Consider the following 16331-nt stretch of genomic DNA (forward strand, 5'->3'; position numbering starts at 1 on the left):
AGAGCCCGATTACAGTATTGCATGTCGACGTGTCAGGATCCAGATTTCTGCAACGTACGGTTTTCAGATGGAAGCCGTTCACCTTGATGGCTACATCATCCGACAAACAACTCGTTTTCTGGGCGTTTGAACGGCCTGATGTCATTAAACAGAAACTACTACACAATGTGCGAGTTACGATTTGATACAGTGTTCGGTCTTGGAACATTGGGTCCTTATTTCGTCGGGGATGCTGCACAAAATAAAAAAAAATAAAAAAAACAACAATGGACTAGGTAGGCTCTACAGATGCCTCGTTGTTACACCCATTCTTGTGTGATTTGCTCCATTTTGCTCCATTTTTGTCGCGCCAGAAACTTATCCCTCCAACGGCAATGGGTGCAGCAAGATGGAGCTACAGTCCACACCGTTGGCGGGGGAGGGTCACTTACCTTATGCAACGACACTTTTGAAGATCATCTAATGTCTCGTGGAATTCCATTCCCGTACCCTTTCTACAGCCCGGTTCTCTTGCCCCCCCCCCCCCCCCCCCGGATATAGGTACATATGGGGCATGTTGAAAGAATCAGTTTTGGATGATCCACTTTCAAATGGTTCGCGAATTATGCTAGACGGTAACGCCATTTTTGTGTCTTTAAAATTAAAATTTGTTCAAATTGTTCAATAATCTTTAGAAACGTTATGAACAATGTGTGGCGCGTGATAGTACACATTTTGAACACATACTGTATCCATGTAATTAAAAAACATTTCAGTGTCGTTTGTTTTGGCGCATACATTGCAACAAATTATGCAGATCATTACAGAAGTGCAGAAATTATCTGCAAGGTTAACTGTTTTCTAAGGCTACCCGTCTACTGATCGCAAATTCATTTACCTTAAGTAGTGGAATGTTCTCTTTCAATGAATAGGAAATGACTGCAGCATGAATTGTCGACCTATGGATATCAGCTTTGGCCCTCAGTGAAAACAGGGTTGTGTGCTGAAACATCTCCAATGTTTCGGCATTATTTCGTATTTGAAGATTACAAAATCAGCTATAGCAAGAGTCGCGATCTTAACGCGCCCGGTACTTAAGACGTAATTAAAATTCTTAATTTTCAAGTCGTTGTAGCTGGAGTGTATAACTTAACGGATGAAGCTGCCGAAAAAAAGGGGGGGGGGGGCACTTTTACCTCCTAGACCTATGAACATGCCTGCTAAGGATATTTGTTCTCAGCTACGTCGAACCATCTTTGCATCCGGGGAATAGGAGTGGCTGACTATCCGAATTCCCAGAAAGCTGAGAGCAATCAAAACAACTGTCGTGTGGCGGTCCTCTTTCCGGCCTTCACGGAGAGGCCGCAGTTTTATGTAGGCTGAGGATAGGTCATGCAAGGTCTACCTACATACTCTTACCTCCTGAAGAGGGAAGACCCACCCGCACCCATTGATTCACCGTGGCCCACATCCTCACGGAGTGCGCAGATTTTTCTGGCTTAAGACGGAACCTTGGCATGCAGGAGACACTCGAACTCAAACTAGCTGATAACTATAGAGTACTACTTATCTCGTTAATAAACAGCTTCTAAATTTCAAGTTTTCAGCTTCCTTTTTGGCTAAGTAAAACTTTTATTATTTGTTCCCATTTATGAGTTTTTAAATTAATTTTCACATTTCTCCGTTCCGAGAAACAAAAATTTGAAGTGTTTATAAGTTGATTTTACGTCGCATCGACACATAGGTCTTATGGCGACGATGGGGCAGGAAAGGGCTAGGAGTGGAAAGGAGGCGGCTGTGGCCTTAAGGTGCAGCCCCAGCATTTGCCTGGTGTGAAAATTGGAAACCACGGAAAACCATCTTCAGGGCTGCCGACAGTGGGGTTCGAACCCATTATCTTCCGAATACTGGATACTGGCCGCACTTAAGTGACTGCAGCTATCGAGTTCGGTGAAGTGTACAGACTAAATTATAATGGTATTTATACAGATATGACAGACAGCATTTTTCCGCCTGGGGCAAGTTTGGGGCCTGTTAACCTCCACAATCGGTTATCGGCTGCTTCTTGAGTTTCGAAACACATAACACATCCCTCAGTATAAGTTGAATTCTAATTTGATAATAATTAAAATTAAGTCTGATTAAATATTAAATGCGAGGAACTTGCGCTCAGTTTTTGTTTGTTTTGCAGACTGTACAATCAAGCGCTCAATTCGTCACAGGACATGTTTTTTCCTCTGAAGTACGGTGAACAATATTGCCAACCCCTGAGATGGTCAGGATCGTACAATAATCCCCAAAAGATCGTATTTCTTCAAGAGAGGATGTTACGACTTAAATAACCATTAAAATATTCCGTATTTAAGTCTCTTTACAGACGAAATAGCTCTTACGCAGCAGCTTGCTTCTCAGGAAGCTGACTGGTTCGATTCTTGGTTAATATGAAATTTCCGAAAAGTCGAGTACCTCTGGTTCGAGTCGCACGTAAAACTGTACATTCCACGGATTACATAACATGATAGCTAGGTGACCCACTGCCGCAACTCCACATTTAAACTGGTCAGGATGGAATATTTTCCATGTCATTGTGTAATATGTAAGATACAGTATCAAGGATACGAACATCATATTTATTTACATTACTCGAGAATTGAGTGATTTGTAAAGAAGCAGTCAACATAAGATATAAAGTCACTGAAGTGCCTTACCTCATAGCTGATTCACATTCACAGCAGAATATTCTGAAGTACCGGTACTTGAGCTTGCTGGTTCATTATACTACTCTGCTTTAGTTATCCTTCTGAGCATGTTCTTAGACGGTTTGAAATCTTTACGCGTACCACTGACTCGAACACACTACTGCCCAGCAAGCATCAATTCACCCTAGAAGTAATTCGCCTATTCCTGATCTTGACTTTAATGAGATTAATTTTGCAATAGCCTCCGTGGCTCAGGCGGCCTCTCACCGCTGGGTTCCGTGGTTCAAATCCCGTTCACTCCATGTTAGATTGATGCTGGGCAAAGCGGAGGCGGGACAGGTTTTTCTCCGGTTACTCCGGGTTTTCCTGTCATTCTTTCCCGCAACACTCTCCAATATAATTTAATTTCATCTGTCATACATTAATCATTGTCCCAGAGGAGTGCTACAGGCATCGGCAGCCGGCACAATTCCTATCCTCGGCGCTATATGGGGGCTTCATTCATTCCATTCCTGACCCGGTCGAATTAATGGAAACAGGCTGTGGATTTTCATTTTCATTCTTTCACAAGCGGCTTTCGGTAAGGGAGTGATTAAACAGAGTGCAGATTCTGGAAGTACGGCAAACTCATATTCACCAAATGTTTTTCATCTCCAACGTTAATGTACTTCAGAGCAGGCTTTAATATCATCATTGACGTTGAAAAAGGGTAATTTCCTCCAGTAATCGTCAGTCCGCTGAAGGCGAATGCTATGGTCCACTGATTACAGTACAGGCGCGAGACCGTGAAGAAACTCAGAAAGGAAAGAGCCCTTCTTTTACCGCTTTTTTCCACACCTGTGGGGTCGCGGGTGCGAACCATGTCGCACATGTGGATTTGCCCTTGTTTTACAGCCCTTCCTGATTCCAATCTTATATGGAAGGATGTAATCAGTATTGCGTTTTTCTGTGGTGGTTGGTAGTGTAGTGTGTTGTCTGAATATGAAGAGTTGGAACAAGGAAAACACCCAGTCTCCGAGCCAGAATAATTAAACACGATTAAAATCCTCGGCCCGGTCGGGAATCGAACCCGGGACCGTCTGAACCGAAGGCCTCAACGCTGTGACAATTCAGCCAATGAGTCGGACTCGGAAAGGAAAGAGCGCATTCTTGGTAAATTCTCTTTGGGAATCTCATTATTCGAAAAGCCTCGCCCTCTCTTTCCAACTTGTCATCTACGATAGAACTTGCACGAACAAAAGAAAGAAAAAAACCTACGCATTTTAAAGGGGAAACAAGACAAAATTTACGATACATCATAGGATCGTACAATATGCGTTCTATCCGTGGATTGGAGCGTACGATAGTACACAGCATCGAATTACCGTACGGGTACGATCGAGATCGTACGGTTGGCAACGCTGATGGTGACTGGATTAACTGCTGATTTCGTAGTGTTGCGTACGCGGGATCTTTTAGCAGGGAAAGAGGCAATAGAGGAATTCTCCAACAGCGGAACTGACGTATCTTCCTGGTTTGTAACGCTGTAGTGACTAGTGACATCTTTTACCCATATTATTCTTGATCTATTTGCTGAGCTGTGAGCTGTCACATCGTCTCGGCAGTTTTGGTGTACAGTATACGTGATGGGTGAGTTTGAGTGGAGTCGCCAATTTAGCTAACGTTACGGTAACTTACGGTACGGTACGTTATTTCGGAAGTGTTGGCTGTGGTTCAACACGTTCTAGAGTGTGAGGTACGTCATGCGATATTTCTGTATTATGGGACGTTCAGTGACATTTCATTATAACTATAGAATTACGATAATTGGTTGGAATATCGTTTCATGGTAGTGGATTTATCAGATACCAGAAATGTTAGTATTTGCTTCTTGTGTTTTTGAAGTTTAGAAGTTTAGAATTTAGTTGAAATCAGTTCTTTTTAAGGAAGTCTGAAATATTGGGACGGTTGATATAATTTGTTATATTTATCGTTATAGGCCTATTAATATAATTGTTTGCAAAGTAGGGCATTTGTGGAGTCTTAACACTCCATGCAGGTAGGTCACGTCAGTTATGTTGGCTAAATATGTATCAGGGGGTAGACTTTTTATGTATTGGTGTAAATATACTGTATGTAACTATGATTTGATCCTCCAAAGAGTGCGGTTGATCTCGTTGTGTTCTGATCAAACGTTGACATTCGGTGGTAGCATAGATAACAATGTGAACGGAGTGAAAAAGATTATTGGTGAAAAAGTTCTGAAAGTAGTGTTTTCGTCCTTTTCCAGTGCAATTGTTGGTTGATTGGGGGCGGGGTGTCACCCGTAATTAATGTCGAAAGAAATTTATTTTACTTGGTACTTGCGGAGAACCCATGGAAGTTCATGTGCAAGAGGAGCACGTAAATTCTCCGTTAAATGTAATTAAAAAAAAAATATTTATGTTCTCTTTTTGACTGTATACTTGCTTTGTGTTGTGATAACTTTTATCATTATACTGAAGATTGTGTGATGGATGTTTATAATTCGAGATTATCTTTTAAGGGAAAAACAGAGATCAGCAGCCCCAAATGATTTCCTCCTAATTTTAAGAAACTGTTTGTCATGGGTGTGTAGACACTTTAGAAGTTATAAAACGGCAGTTCATTTTAGAAACCATCGCGCTTACCAGATGCTAAAGTAATTACTCTTTCCTGATACTGTTACTTGTTACTGGCAGGATTTTAGCAGGTTTATCAGATTTTATTCTGCTAATGTGACATTTAACTTTTCGGGAAGTTTGACTATATAAACCATTCTTCGGTGAGAAATTGTATCACCATAATGAACTACTGTATTTCCGTGGCCCGATTGAAGTGTAACTTATTTTCCCACGTTTTCTAATGTACCGGTATCTGGGCATTTTTATGCAGCTCACCAATTCAAGATTATTTTATTATCCGTTACAAACCTTGAAGATAACGTGTGGATTGAGATCCTTGCCAAAAAAATAAAAAAAAAAAAAAAATGAGAGAGAGCTGTTCTAGTTGCAGGGTTCCTTTAGATACTGGTAAATGAAATACTATAAGCTATATATGCTGCTGATCCCTCTTCTTATGCACTTACACAAACTAAATGTCTTACTACTACAGTACATGCATTACATGTTTTGTATTTTCCTTCTTTTGACAAATCTCTCTTCTTTCTCTCTCAGGATATGTAAAAAATTCGTTTTATGTAGAATTCACAAATAATTCTTCTGTTACCAAAAGACATTCCTCGTGAACATTGTCTTCAATACATAATTTACCAATTACCTTACTCCTTTTTATCTTAATGAAGGCAGATTACCAAATATATTTATAACTATATTCAATTTTACTTAAAAAAAAAATGCAATTATTGTCCACAATACCTACTTTACCTTTATGTAAATTTTTCTTTTTTTTCTTTTCAGTGTATTTCCAAAGACAGATTACACTTACTCTCCTGCATCACCTGATAGGAAGGAGATAGTGCCAGGAGTTATACCAATGCCAAATATGTCTCGACGTAGCATCCATTCCGATTCATCATCTTCGGAGTACAGTGCCATGAGATTCTCAGTCAGCAATAGCAGTAGTAAAAGCCTTGTAGACTCTCAAACAAGCTGGTTTGGCAATAAATCCTCTGGTTTGTATAACATCAAGGTGCAGAATTTCTTTGTTAGATCAGTTTTTCATGTAATATCAGTAAAAGAAATATAATATGTTTATCTACCAAGATCAGTAATAAGTTATGTGCTTCAGAATTGGACTAGAAATTTTGCACCCTGATATTTTATTTTCAGTGTTGTACTTATGAAGCATAGTTGTCATATAGTCATTTCAAAAGTCTTTACTGAAGTGGGAAATGTTTAGGAATATGTGTACTTTTAAGATATTGATGGCCTGAGCTTTTAAAGACTTCAAAATTTATACATGTATTAGATTCACTTTATAATCAATCGCAACTGAGGTAGGGACATTGATGGAAATTACGGCTTTGCAACTTTTAACTATTTTAACATATTATGGTGGTAAGAATTTAGGGATTTGTAAATGCTACTAGACAAGGAAATCGGACACATTTGGGAAGTGAATCTCATTTCTAGAAGAGGAAGTCAAAACTTTCAGATTCATTGGCTATTTTCTTTTCATCTGAGTTTGCAGAAGATCTTGAAGTTATTAAGAAGTTAATTCTTTGGACATAGTCTTAGAGGAGTACTAGACAAATATAATTAAATATTTATAATGGAATGAAGTCAGTTTATGCAGGAAATATCAGATTAGGAAGTGAAGTTTTGATAGAAGTAGATGAATATTTTTATGCCATTGGTAGAAATTAAATGTAGAGAAATTAAATTCTGGTAAAGTAAAATGGAACATAAAAATTGACATGCAGTCAGGCTAGATGGAATTAAATCAAAATGCCTGCTCAAGGTAGCAGAGGTCATACAATTATTATTATTATTATTATTATTATTATTATTGTTATATTAAAAGGTCTACTAAAAATCATTTCAAAGCAAGAATTCCACACTGAATTTCTCTTACTCGGATGATAATCATTGACCAGTTTTACTCTTCATATTCAGTGTGCAGTAAGTTGGTTCTCTGGAATATACTAAAGAGGGCCAAGTACAATAACCTTGGTTCATTTTTATTAATACTACAGAAAATGTAAAAGCTTGAATTTTGTTTTTTGATAGTTAATTAAAATTTGTATATTCATAACTTTTTTTTTTTTTTTTGCTATTTATTTTACGTCGCACCGACACAGATATGTCTTATGGCGACGATGGGACGGGAAAGGCCTAGGAAGTGGAAGGAAGCGGCCGTGGCCTTAATTAAGGTACAGCCCCGGCATTTGCCTGGTGTGAAAATGGGAAACCACGGAAAACCATCTTCAGGGCTGGTGACAGTGGGGCTTGAACCCACGATCTCCCGATTACTGGATACTGGCCGCACTTAAGCGACTGCAGCTATCGAGCTCGGTTCATAACATTTTAGAAACATACCTGACAATATTGGTATTGGTAATTAAATGAGAATTGCAAATTTGAACCTTTTGCTTGCAATATTTAGTATCGTAATTTGTAGAAAACCAAGTGTCAAGATTAAGTTTTCTCATTCCATCTTTCATAATAGCAAATTACAGCTTTGTAGGAATAAATAGATTCCCAAGCCAGGAAGTCAATAAGGATAGAAGATTTTCCTAACCCACTGTTTACTGTTCAGGCTCTGTCATCAGGAGGAAGAGAAATTTTGTAGATGCTGACTCGGATGTTGATGAAGTTGATGTACACTACTCGGAAAGATCTGCATCCCAAAATTCTTACTATTCTATGACCAGAATATGTATGTCTATTTGGACATTTTTAACTCACATTGCCACTACTGTTTCCAAAACTGTTCATCGTATCTTGCATGATGATGGTAAGTAAATCCTTGTTTTAATTATGTAATTCTTTATTCTCTGTGTTCATTTTGGACAGGGTATTCATTTCTTATAGAAAATAAGTTTACAGAAGTTTCTTTGTCCCCAGAGTTACACCATTAACATTAGTTAGCCAATTATTTCTTTAAAAAAATTGAAGCTATGAATTTAACAAAGTGATATAATTTAGTGCAATGAACTATACATTTCATCATTGTTAGACAGGTGTAAGACTTTAGTCTGAACAATAGGCATTTTCTTTTGAGTATTATGACTTTACAAGTGGTGACTTCCTTAGATGATTTTTCAAGCAACTATCGAGTTCATTTTCTGGGATGAACAAATTTTTATATACCTTTATGTACAGATTCCCAGCATTAAGATTACAGCCCTGAATTCTTACTTTTCTTTGACCAGAATGTGTGTGTCAATTTGGATATTTTTAACTCTTATTTATTATAGACTGCAGATTATTTCAAAGTAGGTTATAAAAGTTGCATATCTTGCTATTATTTTTGAACAAGTTGCTTTGTCGTATAGACACAGATAGGTCTTACAGCGACGCTGGGATAGGAAAGGGCTAGGCATTGGAAGGAAGCAGCCATGGCCTTAGTTAATTTACTGCTCAGTGTTTGCCTGGTGTGAAAATGGGGAAACAATGGAAAACAATCTTCAGGGCTGCAGACAGTGGGGATCGAACCCACAATCTCCCGAATGCAAGCTCACAGCCGAGTGCCCCTAACTGCACGGCTAACTCGCTCGGTTTTAATTACTGCAGATAATTTCCAAGTACTGTGTTTTACAATAGGATGCATATCTTGCTAATATTTTTGGAAGAGTTATAATCAATTGAATCTCTACTTCTAGCTGAACTATTCTGGTAGCTCCCCTTCTGGATCAGTGGATCCCAGGATTGCTGGTTCAAACTTGGCGGGGTAGTTTGATTCATGAAGGGTAGAAAGAAGTCCATTGTACACTTCGTGTTTTATGATGTCTGCATGTGAAAGATATCTTGCAACGTATTTGATATTTACCTTACAAAATTAATTACAACTCGTCCATTGATCATCCAGCAGAGATCTGATATACTGTCCTCTGGTAGAGATAAATTAAACATTAAAATTGACATACATTAAACTGTTTGAAGCCTATATTGCTTCAAACTAAAGTGCTTGCACATGGTAGCTGAGGTCATGGGATTATTATTATTATTATTATTATTATTATTATTATTATTATTAGACCCATTTTTGGGGGAAAAAAATCACCATTGGAATGTTGGCCGGCAGGGTAGGAGAGGTGGTGTTATACAATTTCTAACCACTAGATTGCATGCCAAAAGCCTGGATTTAATTCCAGATGACAATTTCACCTGATGACCACAACAGGGCCTGGAAAACAGAATGTTCACAATCTATTTAAGATGACCTACCAGATTTTTACTACTACTACTACTACTACTACTACTACTACTACTACAGGCTTCCTTATTGTTGATAAGGTTCCTCAGATCTAATATCAGCATAAATGAACATTCTACTGTGTGATATATTCTGGCATTCATTAAACTGTTAATTCTTTTTATCCACATTGATCCACCACCAAGTGATGTTATTTAATTACTGTGTAAATTTTTGTACTCAATACTGTAAAATGTGAATTTAAACATTTGTAAACATTTCAAGAGCAATAATTGTATTTTTGTTTTTTAGCTGAAGATGGCCGTGCACAAGCTGAAATATGTCCTAGTTTATACAATGACTGTTTGAATATGATTGGTCTAATGAACTGTTGAATACTTGCTACCAGAAGTTTGTATTCTATTAAGGAATAAAGTTGTTTTTGGCAAGGGAAGCCAAAACCATTAACAGTTGAGGACTGCGAAGTGTATTAAAGTCAATCTGGCAAGTTTCATTGGAAACTAGGGGCGTATTTTCCTTGCATGCAAGGCATTCATTGCATGCATTATGAAAGCGCTAAGGATAGTCTGAAGTATGATTTTAGGTTGTTTCAAGTCAAGTAGTATTAATTTCGTTTCTCATAAGTTCAAAAGTTCCGCACAACTGCACTAGTTCCGTTGCTTGACTACGTGTGGCGTTGGTGTAGTCTCGCCATCTAATCTACTGTAGAAAGAAAGGCAGTGATAAAGAAGTAGGGGACTGGAAATAATTATAATATTGCATTGAAAATTACTCACTTGTGTTTAGGACTCCATTTTGAATATTATTAGGTCCCGAAATGTTGCTTTATTAGTGATTTTGTGCGTAATATTGGTAATAATTGCACTTAAGAAGTAAGAGGATATATTTATGATAGCCATCTTTGTTTCCAGAGGTGTTATGGTATAGACTGGTTACTTTGACTTTACAGCAAAACTTGGAACTTCAGATAGTTTAGGAAAGCATGGAGGTTGCAATGCAAAGCATGGATGTTACAATGCAAAGCATGGCTGTTACAACTCCTCTAATTTAGTAGCTGTAACTTATCTTTGCAAATTCAGGCCAAGCTCTGTAATTAGAACAGTGGCCCCCAAAGGGGGCCACACTCCCTTCGAGAGGCTCTTAACTACCGCCACGGCGCATACTGCCCGCACGGCAAGAAAAGAAAATAATTTAGTAGCTGTAACCTATCTTTGCAAAATCCAGACCTAGCTCTGTCATGAGAATAACATCTTTGCATTGTAACTTCCATGCTTTATGTTGTAACATCCATGCTTTTTATTGTAACTTCCATGCTTTCCTCACCTATCTGAAGTTCCTTGCTTTGCTGTAAAGTCAAAGTCTATACCATAACATATCTGGAAACAAAGATGGCTATCATGAATACATCCTCCTACTTATGTGCAATTATTACCAATATTACCCAGAAAATCATTCATAATGCAACATTTCGGGACCTAAAAATATTCAAAATGGAGTCCTAAACACGAGTAATTTTCAATGCAATATTATTAATATTTCCAGTCCCCTACTTCTTTACCAGAGCCGAAAGAGACAGCAAATGGAGGAGTTAAGGATGTAACGCATTCAATCTTAAAATTGCATTCAGTGGTAGACATAGTTCTGAAACCCTCCGCACGATGTCACTGCACTCAACTCTTTGTTACTATTTACGTGCTACCCGCTGTCGTCTGTCAGCAGCTTCAGAGAGAGTTGGAATGTCTGAGGTATGAAGGTAACGGTCGAGCGGCAAGCACGGATTACCCCCTGGCGAGATGAGCTCTCTTTGGTACGCATCCCATGCGGCTGCTCCATTTTCCAAGACTGGCTTAACGACGATAGCCAGCCAAAAGTTTTATGGATGTTTTTTTAAATGTATACTCTGTTGCTGTTAATCCATTAAAATATTTGCCAGTATTTCTCCACCTTGTTCTAATGCAGAGGCAGGAGGTCCTTTCAGTCAGCTGAACTTGGTGAAAATAAAGGTGCGTACCAGACTTCACGCCAAGAACTGCTTCACGCTTCATGCCAAAAACGCACTTAGAAGTGTTAGGAAGACCTGTTACACATAATTATGAATTCTCTGAAAGTGCCTTGTGTAAGACAGGAACCTCAGCTGCATATCCATATTCCAATTGCAACTACACCAGAAGAGGAACCTGAGTCTTCTCTCTCTTTTTTTTTTAAACGTCGCACCAACACAAATAGGTCTTATTACGAGGGCCATCAAGTCTGTTTTCAGCATGTTCTCATCATACACTACACCACATTCTCGAAGCCATGACCGCATGTTCTCTTTTTTCCATGCCTTCGTAGGCAGAGCTTCTTTCTTGCGGCTATGATAGGAGGCATTGTCAAGAACAATAACAGAGTTTGGCGGCAGGTTCGGTAGTAGACGTTCTTTAAAATACTCCTCATAACAATCACCGTCCATTTCGTTGTGAGCATCTGCGGTATTCTTCTTGCACTGAAACACGTACTTCGCCCCTGGCACGAACCCATTCTCGTTACCGGCATGAACTAACGCGAACCGTGGACCACGACCTGTAGGCGACTTCAGACCGCAAGATAGTCCTGACAGAAAAGCATCCCGTGGAGTTGAAATGATCTTATCTTTCCATTCTTCAAATCAAATCAAATAAAAATCTCTTTATTTGCAAATGAGGTGTCTATCTCGGTGGCAAATGGTACACTAAAATACATTATTGTCAAGCACTAAATTTTAAATTAACAAGAGAAGAATTTTTTTTTTCTAGAATACAATAATATACAATTTATGCTAACAATTTTTTTCTATTAAACAAACAGATCATCCTTATATTGTTTACCAAATTCTGCTTATAATATCTCCTATACTTACAAACATAGTCAACTCATATACAGTATGTGGAATTACTTCAAATAATACTATGCAACTGGTATAAGATTAACATTTACATTGCATTTATTTACTCTTTTTTTTTTTACCCATTTTGGAACCTAAGTAGCATAGATTGTTCCCAACAGTGTGACCTGTGTTAACCCACGACTCATCAGTGTAAAATATGTTCCTTCCCTCGTCTCGATATTTCTTAACTGTTGACAGATACTTGTGACGCCAAGATATAATGTCCTCTCTTTCCATCAAACGAGCTGAATTTCCTTTCCTTTCGTACTAGAAACCCATGTCTCTCAACAAACGATACAAGGTTGTTCTTTTGAACTCGGGAAGGTCTTTCTCATTCTTCACAGACTGTAGGACTTGCTGCAAGGTTGGAGGTGGGTTTCTAAGGAAAAACTCGTGTACCTTACGCCTTACACCACTGCGAACAAAATCATTGAACTTGACTGACTTGCTGTCTTTCCGTGGTGTTTTACATTCTCTTGTTTTAATCAGAGAAGCCAAAGGTCCTGTAGTGGCTGCTGATCGCACTTTATAAACAGTCCTCTCAGAAATGCCTGTTGCTTCAGCAGTTTCTTTAACCACCCAGCTGAGACTTTTATCTGGATTCTTTCGAGAAAGGTAATTAAGTACGTTAAGCACAGTTTGCTTTTGTTTCTTCCTCAGTACCTCTCCCTGTTTATTTTTATGGACGTTCTCACCCATAACGCAAATAAATCGCTATTAATGATCACTATTAATGTTAAAAGTAAGAAATCACACACGTAGGCTAATCACATAACACTCACTCAAAATAATACGATTAGGCCTCTACACTGATATAAAGGCTGAAAAACACACGTAACAAATAAATACTGTAAACGACATCTCTACAAAAGAAATCACTGTGTTAATGTTAAAAGAAAGAGATCACACAAATAGGCACACAAGACAAGTATGTACTGATTTACAACCTAAAAACACACATGCAGTAAAGAACTTAACTACAGAAGTGATCTGCCCGCGGTTCACAGATGCTTGTACCAGAGCAACATAGAAGGCAAATGAAGCAAGGCAATGAAGCGGTGGCTGTTCCTGCCATTGTACTTCCTCCCTACGAATGTATTAATAAAAAATAAAATTTTATATAGTTATTTTAGTATCTCACAGGCAAAAATGCCTCATCCTTTTTATCTGTCATAATACGTTAAAAAGTACAGTATACTATCCCTTAATCACGAGAAATTATGGGTGTCTCAGAGGGGGTATGTTCACTCATTGTAGGTCCGTAAGAGCAATAGTGTTTTCTTAACGTGGAATGAGCCATAGTTGCATGCCTCCGTGGGGAATCCAGGATTCGCCACTCTTGGAAACCATGTCTACAGATTTGCAAATGGCATCAGGAAGTGATGCTAGTACTTGTACCATTTGTCAGGAGAAGTTTACTCTTGGATTACATGGGTGAGCTGTGTATAAACGAAGCATCACCAAACTGGATGTTCGCAGCTATTGCTATGATGTAGAATATGTTGCCTATGGACTCTAAAACAGTAGAAGGGAATCGTGTGGAGTGACAAATCATGCTACACCTTGTGGCAGTCCATGTGTTATTCCCACTGTAAAATTTGGTGTAAGAGACATTATAGTGTGGGCCTTCTTTCCATGGTTGGGTCTTGGCCCACTGGTTTTACTTCCTTGAACCATGAATGCTATCAGGCAAGACTGTCAGGTAATATTGGACAATGATATGCTATTCATCCTGTGGCAAAATTTGGAACTGGCACTTTTAAACATAATTCACCCATTCTTAAAACTAAAGCCATAACAGAACATTTTGTCAAAATGGAAGAGAGTGAAATCCCAAAGTCCAAATATAAACCTAATTGAGCATGTGTGAGTTACAGCACTGGTTGACAAGCAAAGCAGACCACAGCTCACTATTTTGCAGGAGGACTGGAAGAAAATACGTTCTCCAAAAAGCAAATAACATTATTAGAAAATACCTGCAGGCATTTACCAATACTTAATGGAAAGTCTTCCTAGAAGGGTACAGGCTGTTAGATCGGCAAAGGGTCATACCGACACCATAGTAGCTCCAGGTACACTACAGTAGTACCTGAAGTGTCAACTTATTAATGACGATGTAGTGTGTTATATCACTGTGAGCTTAGTATTGTTTGGTGTATTAGGGTTTCTTCTTTTGGAAATTAAGATGCATTTGATTTTGTCTTTGAGCACAAATTAAATATGCAGTGAAACTTCTCAATAACGGATTGGCATGGGGAAAAAATAAATATCAGTTATAAAGAACTTGTGTTTTTCCTACTCCAATGTTTTAATCGGCTGAACATGATTTGTCACAGGCATTGAGGAAAGAGATGTTTTGCCTAATCCTGAACTTGTCAAGCCAGCCCACTGATGCTTTCAACTAATGATACCCTGATTCTTTGGCTATTTTGAGTGCTTTTTTTGACAGTTAAGAGGTCCACTTAGACACATTGCTATGAGCAGTACAAAGTCATCCAAATGTTCAAGTTGTCAGTTTTTGAAGCCTGGTGTATTTTGAAAATGAGCATTTGCCTTGAAGATTTTCATTCCCAGTCCACAATTTCATTATGTCACTTTTGTTTCTTAAAATGTCAGAATTCTTGTTTTTCCAATAGCAAACTGCATGGCCGTGTCTCTGACACCTGCTCTCATAGATGTTGAAGACTTAACTTTGTTCTTTAAAGTCTATCGTTTGTTTTTCTGCGACACCATAGCATACATGACTCATTTCTCAAGATAACCACAAATAATACTGTTAGGTGTCTGCACTTCTAAAAGGAATTACATTTGGTAATAACATGAAGCATTGTGTGCTGATTTGAAATACTCGCCATTATTGTGTTAAATTCCAGCAATTGCAAACTTTCTCTTTAGGCTATCTGTTATTATGGTGTTCTACCTGCACTGAGGAGGTAGTTTTCAGTGCCCACATCAGTTATAAAGAATGTCCATTATTGAGAAGTAATATAGCTATTAAACTCCATGCATTTCTGATGGGGAATGTAAAAATGTTCATAATTTACAGGTGTCTGCTATTCAGAGGTGTCCCATTACAAAAAGTTTTGTTGCATATCCCTATGTATAGATTTATGGGAGAAAATTTTCTCTGTTGGATCATAGGCTACATTCTTCTGTTCAAGTAATAATCATGTGATTGCTTAATGTTTGTCAGACTGGTCAGATTTATTAGCTCTTTTAAAACTGCTTATAACAACTGTTGACATCTCTACCTGAATGGCCTTAATTAAAAGAAATTGAAACGTTAAACTATTTACAAGGGTGCAATTAAAATTCATTCTGTCCTTTTACAATTAAATTCAATAGATATACACCAAAACTTAAAACAAAATAGTGTGCTACTAATATTACAGATGTTAATGAATTCTTGAATTTTGACTAGCATGAGTCTTCCTGTTCTCCCAGGGTGACATTCGTGTGCTGATGAGCCTGCAAATTAGCTTATTACCTTTCCTGACACTATTAAATTCTGAAAACAAACCTGGGTAGCATGCCAGATTTTTACTCTACCAAATAAAAGATGTTATAAATTTAACTATAAAATTTACTGAGTAATACTGATCAGCTCTACCACCCACATTATAATCAATAAACATACTCCTACCTTATGTCATAACATCAATTTCTGTATACCTCTATTTCAAATATCTACTGCAATATACACATGAATTACTGTTCGCTGATCCCTTCACAACACACTGTATTGATATATTCACGTTATAAACACTTACACTACAAACAAATAAAAATGCACACAAATTACTCATATCTATCTTGTCAGGGCAAGATACCACCATCTGCCTTACTAGTTGATTGTTGTTTAGTGAGGACATCCGTAACATATACTGATTCTACCATCTAGTTTCTAGGAT

General features: G+C 38.1%; 1 protein-coding gene across 3 annotated transcripts in view; it reads left to right on the top strand.

Annotated features, from left to right (window-relative positions):
• LOC136875926 (klaroid protein) overlaps positions 1-16331 on the top strand; it is a 301369-nt gene that overhangs the window by 169496 nt on the left and 115542 nt on the right. For all 3 annotated transcript variants that reach the window (XM_068228357.1, XM_068228358.1, XM_068228359.1), the window contains 2 exons: positions 6095-6309; positions 7896-8093. In XM_068228357.1, coding sequence (XP_068084458.1) covers positions 6095-6309; positions 7896-8093 — 413 coding nt within the window. The remainder of the gene's footprint in view (positions 1-6094; positions 6310-7895; positions 8094-16331) is intronic.

Source organism: Anabrus simplex, chromosome 6 (assembly GCF_040414725.1).
Source record: "Anabrus simplex isolate iqAnaSimp1 chromosome 6, ASM4041472v1, whole genome shotgun sequence".
In the NCBI taxonomy this organism is placed as follows: Eukaryota; Metazoa; Arthropoda; class Insecta; order Orthoptera; family Tettigoniidae; genus Anabrus; species Anabrus simplex.